General features: G+C 44.9%; 1 protein-coding gene across 4 annotated transcripts in view; it reads right to left on the reverse strand.

The window, feature by feature from the left end:
* Nucleotides 1-5,663: 5,663 nt before the first annotated feature.
* NAP1L4 (nucleosome assembly protein 1 like 4) overlaps nt 5,664-14,522 on the reverse strand; it is a gene marked incomplete at its 5' end in the record, with an annotated part of 38,258 nt that continues 29,399 nt past the window's right edge. For 2 of the 4 annotated variants that reach the window (XM_073604147.1, XM_073604146.1), the window contains 3 exon segments: nt 5,664-6,441; nt 10,912-10,952; nt 13,147-13,200. In XM_073604147.1, coding sequence (XP_073460248.1) covers nt 10,947-10,952; nt 13,147-13,200 — 60 coding nt within the window. 4 annotated transcript variants of the gene reach the window in all.

Here is a 14,522-nt window from a genome sequence, read left to right on the forward strand (position 1 = left end):
TGTGGAAGAGCGTTGTTCTGACAATGGCATTGCAAAAACAATTACTATGGAGGGGCTGGAACCCGTTTTATGAAATAAATGGAAGCAATAGGAAACTTGACCCTTTAAATATCCTTACCAAGTAACACCTAATTCTGTAATGCATGAAGCTCTGGCACCCTGTAGCAGCACCGACTTGTGATTAACATTTACATTTTTAGCTCCCACCAGCCACACCAAACATAGCCTGCCAAGCAAGAGGCATGCCGAGACATTTTCTGTATTTAATCACTTTTAAGCTCAACTGTAGCAAAACACAAACCAGGTCATCTATAAGGCAGGCCATAAATCAAAAAAAAAAAAAAAAAAAAAAAAAAAGAAGAAGAAGAGAAGATTCCCCCATCCACACACTTGACGAGAATGGAGAAATGCTTCCTGCTGAGCCTTTGTACTCCAACTTGCTGCCACTTAATTACCGCCTGTGGATCTGGCCAAACTTCGATCCATGTACGGCCACCTTAAAGTGGTGGTAAACCAAAAACCCACCAAACAGGCAGGGTTTTTATAACCCGAAGAGACCCCATCATAAAACGTCCCCTCTACCCGTCAACAGGTAATGTGATCTGAGCCGCACATGCGCAGCTCAGACCACATTTACGGCCCCGCCCTGTTGCGCCGTGGTGATGTGACTGCCGTGCCCATGTGCGGGAGTGACGTCGCCGCAACCCAGCCATTCAAGTGCCCCAAAGATCCCAAACCCGGAACAAAGACTGGCCAAAGATGGAAGCGCTGGGTGAGCTTGTCACAGCACTGCGCTGGAGGGATTCTGTTAAGAAGCAAATCTATTATAATGTGTTCGTATGAGGTGCATACTAGTACATTATGACTTTAGGCTGGCCATACATGGAGCAAAATTTATTTCCTGCAAATTTGCACAATTCCCCCATCAACACAGTGTTGACAGAGGTATCCCTCCGGATACCTCTGTCAACGGGTGGGGTCCCAGCTGGTAGAAGGCCGTGATTATCTTGCAATAATCACAAGCAAATCTGGCAGGCTGGTTGTACCAAAGTCAACTTGGTACATTAAGCCTGCCCAATAATGTGTATAGCCTGCCTTAAACCTGCAGGGGGAATAATTTTGTGTACTTTTAGGAAACACGTTTACTACCACTTTAAGGCAGTGCAGACACCAGTGCTTATCGGCAACGTGCATTAAATTACAGCAAGCAATTTGCCCCTCAGCAATTTAAATAAAGCAAAAAGCCTTTTATGATGGGGGGGGTATTTTGTGCTTTCATTACCCTTCTATTCAGAGTTTTTTTGTTTCCTTTGGATACTACAATGTACTCAAGTGTTGTGGTCGCTCTACCTTTTCAGTGTGACCAAACCAGTATTTTGGCAATGCCAGATTGTCAGGTGATCACAATCGAATGACTGAATCACAAAGCCCAGGAGTGACCATGCCATCCTGGTGACAGCAAGTGCAGGGTGCATCGGGATCATGCACATTCTTGGGCTTGCATGTGCAAAAAAAAAAAAAAAGAAGATGTTCTTCTATTAGAGGACTGCAGGGGTTAAAGCATAACAAATTCACAGCTTTTTTTTTTGATAGCATGGAGAGGGATTAGGACCAGTAAGGTTTTCATTGCCGTTTGTGTTCCCATTAGGGAGATTGACCCTCTCGAATTGGTTCTCTTTACCATCATCGAAAGTGAACACAACCAAAAAGCCCAAATTGTGGGTTGTCCCCACAACAGGACTAGCGGGAGATCTACTGATGACAAGCACTTTAGGAGGGATTTTCCCCTCACTTCTCGTTTTCGCTACCGGGAGCGAAGGGAAAAATCTCACCAATGGGAGAATGCCGACAAAAATAAACCTTTGAGGGATTATAACCGTCCCTTACTCCATCCAAAATGGCAAAAAAAGTTTTGCCTTTGGTTCATCTTTAGGCCAGAAGATTGATGCCGTTGTCTGAAAGGCCGATAAGGGCTATGGCACACCACCTTATTAAATAATCAACCAGTCTTTATCCATTATTTAAAAAGGGCAAGTCAATGAACTTCTGATTTCAAACTTGCAGGTAGAGGAGTGTAATGAAAGGAAGATTAACATTTATGGATTGCAGACCCAGAAATTAAGCGTTTTTGGCACCTGTGCACCTCCCCTGACTTTTATCCTCATCTACACTTCCAAATACAAGGCAAAAGATCACCATTTGCTATAAGATAACCAAATTATGCTTTGCACCGCCAGTTCAATCCTTCTCTTCTACATTCAAACCCTGAAGAAAGATTCTCCTACACCCCCAACCACATTGGATAGCACTGTATAATAATCATTTGCACCCAACTACCGAATCAATACCACTTTTTGCCACGCTTACTTCCAAAACCTGCAATCACACATGATTCCTCAGTAGGTAGAGGGCAACCCTTGTTTTGGAGCAGCCCAATTGCTATACCGACACCAATAAACCTACCAGTCCCCTACTTCACCCATTCTCAGCCAGGAATCTACTAGGATTTCATGAGTTGTGGCCGACGACCCCCCCTATTCTGATAAAAATACACAAACCACCGCAGCGTACTACAAGTCCCAGCTTTCAATATCCAGGGGCAATGGTATCAGATTCTAGTCAAGCCAGAAGGGAAACCAAAAAGGACATAGAGTTGCAAGATCCTGCAGCTTCCAGAAAGGATTTCAGGATGATCCAGTGCAAAGCAAAAGACAAGAAGACGGGAGCACAGGATCGACACTAGAATAAAAGCAACCATTAACAGTAGCGCACTAACAGTTAAAATTCTTGTAGATCAGCATGGGAAGTAGAGGACACCAGGATGAAGCATAACAAGGCTGTAATGAAGTGGTGGCAGCTCCCGATCTCTCCTGGCCGGCATCACAGGGACCTGCTCTGACAGCTGTCAAAAGTCCAACAGGCAGCGTCCTCCGCTGCTACCTACTGCCTCGTGGTAACCTCTATGTCCAGGTGGGAAGGGAGGCGGTGGTGCATTTCGAAGGACAACCCCCTCTCCCCCCAATTTTTTAATTTTTTTATTTTTTTAAATGCATTTCGAAGGACGCGCTTTGGGGAAAAAAAAAAAAAAGTCTGTTCTTAAAAACGCGTTCCCCAACCCCCCGCACGTAGGTTACTACGAGGCAGTAGGTAGCAGTGGAAGATGGTGTCTATTGGCGGACTTGACAGTTGTCAGAGCGGGTCCCTAGGATGCCTGTCAAGAGATCGGGGGCTGCGGCCACTTCATCACAGCCTTGATATGCTTTCAGCCGGGTGCCCTCTACTTCCCATGCTGATCTACAAGAATTTCAACTGCAAGTGTGCTGCGGTTAATAACTGGTATTTTTTTTTCTAGTGTGGAACCCGCACTCCTGTCTTCTTAGCTGCACTGGATCATCCCGGGCCCCTTCCTGGAAGCTGCAGGATCTTACCACTCTATGACCTCTGGTTTCCCTTCTGGCTTGACTGGAATTTATTGATGCAATTGCCAATGGATATTGAAAGTTGGGACTAACACCCCCCACCTCCCCTGGTGATGCCTGCATAGCTCTGGGGGTCGAGCCAAATGTCTTTAGTCCACCACTGTCTGGGAGGAATCTTTACTACTGACCACCAGGTATAAAAGGGCATTTTTTCCCCGTAGACCCCCAATGAATTGATTTTAGCAAGCGTTTCAAGAAATGAAAGTTTTAGGGGTGAAAGAAGAGGCTGCTCTAATCCAAGATGTCCCTCAGATCCCACTCCAATCCTAACCAAACCCTTCTGTGTTGCCTTGTACTGACTCCAATGTTGGTGAATCCCCCCCTCCAGGACATCTTTAGTGTCACAGGTGCTGATAACTGAAGGAGGAGATGCTCTGGGTTAGGCCATGAGGTTGGAAGTGGAATACTACAACAATCTCCTGCATCATGCAGATATTATTGTTCTTAGACTTGCCCTTTAAACTTCCTAATGGGAAGACAGGATTTGCTTTTTTAGGTTGTCCATTGAGACCACCACCAAACCCAGAGACACAAAGGGCGAATCTGGCTGCTCAATTAAACCAATGCTTTCAGGAGTGTTGCAATACGAGGGGTCCATCCTACCGTTCAACAATGGCCCATGCACACCACTTTCTGGTTTATTTTGGAGCAGTCATCACTATACGGTCTGGGATAAGCTTTTAAGCGCTGGTGTAAAGAACGTAACGTCATCTGAAATTTAAAAAAATTAAAGTGGTTGTAAACCCTGTTACACCACTTTTACCTACGGTAAGCCTATAACAAGGCTTACCTGTAGGTACCTTGAATATCTCCTAAACTTGCAGTTCCGTACATGCGCAGCTGTCAACGTCATCGGCGCATGCTCAATGAAGAAACAGGCTGCTGGTGCCGTTTCTTCAGGAGTCAAGTCATGACAGGCGGCTCCTGCGTCCGTGCGTAGGAGTGACGTCAGAGTTCGCGGCTCCGGCGCTGTGATTGGCCAGAGCCGCGAACCCGGAAGTAACTCCGGTGGGAGATGTCCGCACTGTACTCAGAGGGCCGACACCGATCCAGGGCATCGTGCTAAGGTGAGCATTTCATAATGAGCTAGTATACAATGCATACTAGCTCATTATGCCTTTGTTATCAATGATAACAAAGTACCTGCTAGCCAGAAGAGCCTCATCTGAGACCCTAAATTCACTTTGTTGCTAAGGATTTGACTTCCTTGACTTAAAGCTCTGTGCTGGGAGCCTGCCAACCCCAATGTCCAAAGAGTGCCTTTAGTAGCCTGAGGTGCTCTCATTGGACTGGAAGAATGTGAGGTTAGCCCCTAGCTCATAACCAGAGGTGAGGAAGCCGAGACCTTAAAAAAGGAACCCAAAAAAGGGGAAGTTGAGCTTATTTACATTCTTACCCCCCCCTTTCTCTGCCACATATGGCATGTTTTTTTTGGGGGGGGGGGGGGGGGGTGTGAAGCGGGAACCTGGTTTTTACAGGTACCTGCTCCCACATCAAGTCAGATCGATGCGGCCATCTGAGCAGAAGTTCAGCCCCCCTTGTCCTTCCACCACAGGTCCCGGAAGACTACAGGACCATTCACAAAGCGCAGTGCGGCTCGCACTTGCACAGTAGGTACCCGGTTGTGAAGCCGCAAGACTTCACTGCCAGTTTCCCCTTAGTCAAGATACCGGCGCCTGGACAGGAAGCCGACTGAATTGGCTCGGGTGAGGACGGCGCTGGATCCTTGGACAGTAAGTGTCCTTATATTAAAAGTCAGCAGCTACAGTATATGTAGATAGAAGTAAAAAGGATTTCCCCATCAACACAGTCAAGGTTGATGGGGGAATGCCTCCTGCATGCAGCGCTATTGTGTTCTGTCAGCAGGGGGGCGTAGGAAGCATTCCCAGCCGGTAGAACACAATGATTACTGTGGCCCCTGCTGAACTGGCTATGTATGGCCGGCTTTAGTATCACAGAGGTGCACAGCTAACAAAATTAAGGCAGGCACCCTATGATGACTGCCCTTAAGCAGTAGGTATGGTTTTTCAAGATTTGAAAAGGTTCACTTTAAGTCTATTGTACCGCCACCTTATAGCATTTTTTTTTTTGTGATGCCGCATTTACTTCAACCCTTTTTTGTAAAGCCATTTTGACACCTGAATATAAAATTTTCCCACAAGTAACAGTTAACTAAAAAACGTATTCCAGCTTTAAGCTCAGTTTTATTTTTAATTTACTTTTATTGCATCTTTAAATACTCTGTACACGTTAAATAAGTAGAATGTGTGTATAATTAAGCGTTTCACTGCATATAAATTGTCATTTCCGACACGTATATTTGTAACGCAGACCCAAATGCGTTAAACCAGCAGAGCGCCTAGCGGTTTTCTGCCTCAAAACCACATTCTAGCCATCAGTCCTTCAGGAAGGAGTGACATCACGGAGCTCGGTGACGGCGCTCGCTCCAGACACCCGCCACGAGTCATGGCACAAAAATGGCTGTCATCACGCTACTCGGGCAATGGAGCTTTTTTTTTTTTATTTATTTTTTTTATTTTTTCCACCCATTTTGGTTAGTTCTTAGAGAATAACGAAATAATGTAAATAAAGAAAAAAAAATACATTTTAACAAAAACCGGGAACAAACAAAATTTAAAAAAATGAAATACAGTGTGTGGACTTCGGCTGTGCTTCCATTCTAGGAGTACCAAACAAGATCAGAAAATTCTAATACAGCTTAGGAGTGAATATGAAAAAAATAAAATTAAAAAAAGGAGGAAAAAAAAAAATAAAATAAAAAAATGGGGGAGCGGAAATAAGTCATGCAATAAAGAAAAAATAATATATATTGAGCTTTGACTTAAAATTTGCTGCAGCACAGTAGAATCCTGAAGATTTGGAAAGATTTCGCTCTAGCGATGAATCCGCCATCTTGTCGCCATCACTGCTGTTTACACTCTGTAGGCTGAGCTGCTTCTTTCTGTGTGGGGAGAAAAAAAAAAAAAAAGTGAAGGAAAACTGTTTTTTGAATCCCACATTGTTCACAAGTTCTGTCTCAGAGTTTGGAGAGGGAACTCTGGGCAAGCAAATGGTATTAAATAGTTTGTCAGCATCTAAAACAGATTAAAACATTTTTACATTTTCTATTTTGTGTTCCTGAATCTTAAAAAAAAAAAAAAAAAAAACACACGTGGAGCTGGATGCAAAAATCTAGATTTCAAATGGTGAACAGTCATTCCTCGGGCGATCCCTCGGTTTGACAGTTCTTAAAGCGGAACAATACTCAACCTCAGCTCCAGCGATGTGGCGTCCCCGAGCTCCCCGCCCGGCCATTGACATCTTCAGGTAGGCAGGTTGTGGGTCTTGATCGCTGGGCAGGGGGGACGTCACTCCTGCACATTATATTGCACAAGGCCAGACAGGCAAGTAGCTTTAATGCAGAAGAGAGAAAGCATGGGGAAGCCCTGAAAAAGCCACGTAACCCAAATTGAGAAATCCACATGTAAACGAACCAGTACGAGTGGCAAACAAACGTCTCAGGAGTCCAAAGTTTTTTTTTTTTTTTTAACAATTCAACCAGTGACAGCAAAGAAACGACGCATTCCGAGGGGCCAGAACATCCCCCTTATAGCGGAGTTCCACCCAAAAGTGGAAGCTCCGCTTATATGCTTACTAACTCCACCCTCTGGTGCCACATTTGGCACCTTTCGGGGGAGGGGAGGAATGGGTACGTGTTGACAGGTATCTGTCACCACTTCCAGGAGACTGCTCTATGGCAACGTCCCTCTGAAGTTGCCCCCCCCTCCTCCGCTGCGCCAGTTAAAAAAGTGCTACGCGTTTCATGCGTGCGCAGTAGGGAACCGTCAGTGAAGCCGAAAGGCTTCACTGTCGGTTTCCCTTACTACGAATGGCGGCGGCAGCAGCACCAGAGAGCCGATCCGAAAATAGGCCGGGGTGCCGACAACGCTGGATCCCTGGACAGGTAAGGGTCCTATTGGGGGGGGGACTCTGCTTTAAAGTGGAACTAAACACATTGATTTAAAGTTCAATTCCTTGGCAAGAATTTAACTGTTACATTGGTTGGGCTCTCAACCAAACCGTCAAATAATGGGGAAAAAAAAAAAAAAGATTGGGACACAAAGGATGTGACAAATACAGTGTTTGGAGATCTGCAAGAATTCATCATGGACCTACCATGAGAGGACTTTACATTTTTCCTGCTGAACTCAATACACAAAAACGTTGTTATATATGTACCAGTGGACCATAACCACCACCCATTAGGGTTTCAGGAAACGATTTTGCAAAATTAGCTGCTCTGCCGTGGCTAAGAAGGATTTGCAGAGTCAAGCTGTTCAAACAAGAGTATGCCAGCTGAGCACGAACAAGGGAATCCCGATCGAAGAGCATTTTCCCCCTAGGCAACAGATTGGTCTGGCAGCGAACAGGCCCGGGTGGCAAGAGTAGGCAATGGCTTGGAGCGTATACAATTTCAGGGCTAAGAAAATTTGTCATCCTCCTTTCGGCATGCTGCCAAGTACGACTGGGCGATGATGGGATTACATGCATTGCTTTACAAATTTCTTGGCAGCTACGCATTTCTGGAAAGAATTTACAATACCACAAAAAAAGAAAAAAAAAAAACCCCACAGGGAGCAAGTAAATGGCAGAACTAAAATGGAGAGACACTATATGGCCATTGAATTGTGGATCTAGACTGATGGACACTATGTGGCTATAAGTTTGTGGACAGCTGGCCATCACACCGATATGCGCTTACTGTACATCCCTTTCCAAAAAGCATGGGCATGAACATGTTGTCTCCCTCCATTTTGGGTCATCAGCCCAGGAAGGCTTTCCACAAGATTTTTGTGGGTGTCTGTGGGAATTTGTTACTGTTCAGCCTAAAGAGCATTTCTGAGGTCATGTACTGATGCTTGAGGGGGGAAGATCTGACTCACAACCAGCGTTCCAATTAATCGCAAAAGGTGTTTAGTTGAGTTCAGGACTCTGCAAGTTCCAGGAGGTGGCTCTCTAATTATGCAAAGTAAGCAGTCACCTAAGGCCTCTCGTTTACAGGGGCCTCGGGGCTGCCCAAGTTGCCTAACTTGTGATTGGGAGTGAAAGGGAATGTCCCGCGGTTGGTGTCCCCAGGCTGGTGGGGTGAGTGGGCCGCTGTTCTGTCATATTAGCGCGACAGAACCTCACCGACCCACACTGGCGTAAAGTTATGTAAGTTCCAGGCTGTAACAACCACATCAGCAGCAGCAACCAATAGCAGGCTCTCCATTGCATGACGGAGTTGTAGTAATCCATACCACACACATATGACACCGGTGGGCGGTGCCTGCGCTCCCAGAATGCACTGCAGGGCACTCAAAGTGGACAGTCGGCTTCTCCTGCTTGTAGTAGGGGATGGAGGACTCGGAGGAGTGCAAGGAGGATCATCTGTGTGGCTCCAGTGTTTGGCTGCTGCTGCAGCAATGTGGCGTTACCTTGATAGTCAGGTGAGAGTTTGCTTGTCATTACCATGACCATCTCTTATGTCAACACAGTCTGACCATCTCTTGTATCATATCTGCAGTCTGAGGGGGAGCCTACAGAGGAGTCAAGAGCTGGAGCACTGCCGAGCCACCAAGTTGGAGCCAGGAGAGGACTGTCTGACAGGGACAGCACTGCAAGGCCAGTCGGGGGGGGGGGGGGCACTGAGTACAGTAAGGCAAGGGGACACTGATATAAAGGTTCCTCCTTAAATCAGTAACTCTTTACCCTAGTGCAGTCACTCTGCGGAAGGTGGTCTGCGGCCGCCAGAGTTCTCACCACATCAGCGTTCCTGTTTTAAATGCAAGTTGGAACTCTGCAGACCCTGCTGTAAAGGGCAATGTTGCAGACCCTGATGTAAGTGGGAACTCTGATGTAAAGGGTAATGCTGTGCACGCCATTTTAACGTGTCCTCTGGTCACCAGAGCCCCTCACACCACAGTCTGCAGAGTTACCCCTTCAAATCATAATCCGCAGCGCTCCCCTTTGCATCAAAGTTACACTGTAAGGCGGAACTCTGTGCCAGCTGATAGTGAATATTATATATATATATTACACACACACACACACACACACACTTTAATATATAAAGAATATATATGATAAAAGAATAATTGGTTAGAGAAAATTCTAAAAACTGAATTCATTGTTCAGGATTTAAGGCTCCTACTGTATGCAATTTATACAGCTAATTTTTATCTCTAATTATCCCCCCCCCCCCATTATGGGTGTGTGTGGGACCTCATGTCTAGGTTTTGCCTAAGGCTTCACAAAGCCTAGAGCCGCCTCTTGCAAGTTCCTTCACAACAAGCTGGCCTAACCATGTCTTTATGGAGCATGCTTTGGCCACAGGCATGCTAAAAAAAACCCCAAAAAAACAAACAAAAAAAAAAAAAAAAAAACACACACACACACACACACACACACACACACACACACACACACACACACACACGCTGTGTGTTCTACAGTCGGGACATTTTATTTGACCCCCTGCAGATTTTGTAAGTTTGCCCACTTACAAAGAAATGAAGGGTCTATAATTTTTTAGCATAGGTGTATTTAATAGAGACAAAATATCAAAAAAATCCAGGAAAAAACAAAAAACACGATACAAATGTTATAAACTGAGTTCAGTGAGTAAAAAAGGTATTTGATCCCCAAGCAAAACAAGACTTCATACTTGGTGGAGAAACCCTTGTTGTCAAGCACAGATATACAGTATCTCACATAAGTGAATGCACCCCTCACATTTTTGTAAATATTTTATTCTATCTTTTCATGTGACAACACTGAACAAATGACACTTTGCTACAATGTAAAGTAGTGAGTGTACAGCTTGTACAACAGTGTAAATTTTCTGTCCCTTCAAAATAACTCAACCCACAGCCATTAATATCTAAACCGCTGGCAACTAAAGTGAGTACACCCCTAAGCGAACTTAAGAGATGGATTTTAATCCCTGCTGTGTAGCTACACAAAACCGCTGATCGGCTTGTGCGGTGTCAAATCCCTGCATAGGCCCGCGCCCCCTGCCCGGAAGTGCTGGTTAATGTACTGGGAACAAGTTGGCAGATTCGCTCTGCCACCATATAACCAAGTTATGCCGTCGGCAAGGTTAGGAGAGAGATTTTGCCATTTTTTTTCCCCCATGAAAGTGGTTACCCTTTAAGTACCCTTCACTGGAAACACCCAACCTCAAGAATGTGAAGACTTTAGGTCATATAATTATAGGTGTGATGGTCAGGTCTCCACAAGCTATTGGCCATATAGTGTCATTTGTATTAACCTACATGAAATGGGAGAATACCCATCGCTAAGGCCTAACACAAGCACGAGTGATCAGTGAAAGAGGGAAAAAAAAAAAAATGGGAGAGAAAGGCTGAGGATGAATGGAATTCCATCTTACCTAGGATTGTATGAATGACAAACTAGAAAAAAACATTACACCTAAACAGAAAAAAAAATAAAAGAAAAAAAATGGCAGAGATCAATTGAGGTGAACATGGCATGAAAAAGAATGCGATTCTGGTCAATTAAAAAAAAAAAAAAAAATATGGGTTAGCATGCACATTGTCAGCATTCTTAGGAATTTTAAAGCCCAACTCCAGCCAAAACTTTATTCCTCCATAGTGTAGGGAGGGAGGGAGCCTCTGTCAGGTTTTATTCTTGTGTTCCTACTGAGGATATTCCTTTTCACTTCCGCTTTATTGCTGTCCATGGATATTGCAGGGACAGGAAAGGAGTGAAAAGCTCACAAAGCTGCAAATAACTCTTCCCCACCACATCTAGAGCTTGAGTTGGACTTTAAAATTCGTTTTCCCACCACCATGCTGAAGAAAAAAAATAAAAATGAAGATAAAATGAAGAGCATGTGTACACAGACATTAAAAACAAAAAACAAAAAAAAGTCAGAGAGGTTTACAACATATGAAAGCAAGAGCAGCAGATATAGCTCCAAGACATAAAAATCTTACAACTATACATTGATTCACAGGTGTAATAGAATACCAAACTTGAAAGGGATGCATGGGTTTTAAATTAATAATCTAACTGCATGTAGAAGTGAGAACTGTGCTGTAGTACAGAACATCAAAGCAACTTCATAACTTGATAAAAATTGTAATTTGGAGAAAGAAAGTCCAAAATGAGATTTTTAAGCAATGTTATCAGCTTTCCCAGCTATCTTGTGTAACCTATAGATGAATACTTCCCTATGTAATGAGAGATGAGAAGAGGAGCAAGGGTTTGTAGTTCAAATCAAAAGCGAAGCGCAAAGTGACAACATCGCTGCTAACATCTACAGCCTTTCCTCTCGCTGCTCCCCCCCCCCCCCTCCCTCCCTGTGACAGTGGGCTGGGGATCCTCTCCAACTCTCCAAAAACACGCTGTCACCATTTGAAAAAAAAAAAAAAAAAACACAACAGCGCAGCTAGGCAGGGCTCAGCCCACACAGCCGCATCATTCATTCACCGTTTCCGGTGAATGAAAGCCTACAAGTACCATCTGCCATTGCAGATGACAGCTTGCAGTTTTCAATGTGCTGCGAGGGCGCTGGCGAGAGTCCTTGTAGTCCATTGATCTTACTGCTCTCGAATAAGGATGAGCTCCGGCGTGTTCGCATGCTGCACGTGCCGATCCCACCAGGAAGTCGGCACGGCGCAGCGCTAATCACAGGCAGTGAGACATTTCCCGATTTGTGGCTGCAGAGCACGGGAAATGTCTCACTGCCTGTGATTAGCGCTGCGCCGTGCCGACTTCCTGGCGGGATCGGCACGTGCAGCATGCGAACACGCCGGAGCTCATCCTTACTCTCGAATAATTAAGTACGGGCAGGCAGCTATCCCAAGAGCCCTTTTACACTTGCAGCGCGACCCCACTAGCAGTAAAGCAACGCTAGTTTTAGCAGGGCTTTACCGTTGAGTTTAGAGGCGCTAGCGGCCGAACAAAGGGTTAAAGCGCCCGCAAAGCACCGCTGCCCATTGATTTCAATGGTCAGGGGCGTTTTAGGAGCAGTGTATACAAAAGCGCCCCCAAAGATGCTGCTTGCAGGACTTTAACATCCTCCCAGCGCAGCGCTCCAATGCTCTAGAAAAAATAAACAAATAAACACCCCACATTTTTCTACCTATGGAAACATTAGCCGAAAAAAATTATTCTTTTGCAGAAAATACCTTTTCCCCAAAATAGTTCACAGCCTGCAGTGCAGCTCACACCCAGCATCTATAAACTGTTTTGGCAGTTACCTCGTTGCCTGGACAACGCAACTCCAGCACTCACTCACAGGAAGTACATCATCAGTGGCCATCCAAATGTTCAAAGAGAGAAGATGCTGGTCCAGAAGCAGCAGCAGAAAAAAGTAACAGCATTGGGGGTGGGGAGGGTGGACCTCACGTCACTGGAGAAGGGAAAACTATGGAGGCAAGTTTGATATAATGCGCAAGTATGTTGTTCATATTGGGTGAATGAGGACAACTGCTCCGAAGACCTGTGGCAGCTCAGTTCTGTTTTAGCTGGGCAGAAGCAATGGAAGATGCAAGACATGAGAAAAACCTGGCTGCCTAAAATATGCCTTTTTAAAATCAACTCAAATGGAGGAGTACTTAAAACTTGTTCTTGAAAGAATAGAAATAGAAAAAAATACCTTTCCTGGCTCATCGTCATCTTCCTCCTCACACTCCTCTTCTCCTTCCATCTCCTACAAAATAGGAAAAGGTTTATTTTTATCTCATAAAGACATACACACGGGTAAACGGGGGGGGAAGGAGGATATATTACAACTGGAGCACCCAGAATTTGCGAGACGCCCAACGATTCCACACCCAATCCGGAACGCCATAGTGTGAACGGACCCTAACTGAAGAATCTCTTTAAAACAAACTGACAACTTAAAGTGGAACTTCACTCTCTCCCAGTCAACACGGATTCTTTTTAATCTTCGTGCTGCTAGCATTAGTAAATAGATTGGAAAGTATATCATATGTACGTTTTCATTTTTTTTTTCCCCACATTTCTTCAGTTACTTCTTAGGCTCGGTTCACACAGGGGCGGCACGACTTGCAGGTCGCCTCACCAAGGCGACCTGCACACGACTGCCACGGCGACTTGCAAAAAGACTTCTGTATAGAAGTCTATGCAAGTCACCCCCAAAGTAGTACAGGAACCTTTTTCTAAGTCGGAGCGACTTGCGTCGCTCCGATTAGAACGGTTCCATTGTACAGAACGGGAGGCGACTTGTCAGGCGACTAGGTCGCCTGACAAGTCGCCCCTGTGTGAACCGGCACTTAGTGTCTTGCCTAGGCAAATGTCCTACATCTCAGTAGTCTTCAGGAGGGGCTCTCAGCTTAGCACACTCTCCTTCAAGCATGCTTAAGCCAAGGGCAGATGGATTTCAGGAAGTTCTACATGAATCATTTGCCCTTACTCAAGATGGCCACCAGAAATGCTTGGGGGGGGGGGGGGGGGGGTTACAAATTGGTTTCTCAACAAAATAAAAAGCATGGAGGACATGGATAGATGGGGGAATTTTCTTTGAATATTAAAAAATGAATTCAATAGCGTTTTTTTGGTGCTCAGATACAGTGAAGATCCGCTTTAAGCATTAATAAAAAAAAAAAACCAAACCGTGAAATGCCCGTTGGCAGGGTTGAACATCGGCATTCATAAGGAACCCATACTGGGAAGGCCTGAAATGCCTGGCTGTTTTTGGCTTCACTGACCTGCCACAAAAAAAAAAAAAAATACCAGACCCCTGATCTCCCTACATAGTTACATAGTAGGTGAGGTTGAAAAAAGACACAAGTCCATCAAGTCCAACCTATGTGTGTGATTATGTGTCAGTATTGCATTGTATATCCCTGTATGTTGCGGTCATTCAGGTGATTATCTAATAGTTTCTTGAAGCTATCAATGCTCCCCGCTGAGACCACCGCCTGTGGAAGGGAATTCCACATCCTTGCCGCTCTTACAGTAAAGAACCCTCTACGTAGTTTAAGATTAAACCTCTTTTCTTCTAATTTT

This window comes from Aquarana catesbeiana, linkage group LG11 (genome assembly GCF_042186555.1).
Source record: "Aquarana catesbeiana isolate 2022-GZ linkage group LG11, ASM4218655v1, whole genome shotgun sequence".
Classification (NCBI taxonomy): Eukaryota; Metazoa; Chordata; class Amphibia; order Anura; family Ranidae; genus Aquarana; species Aquarana catesbeiana.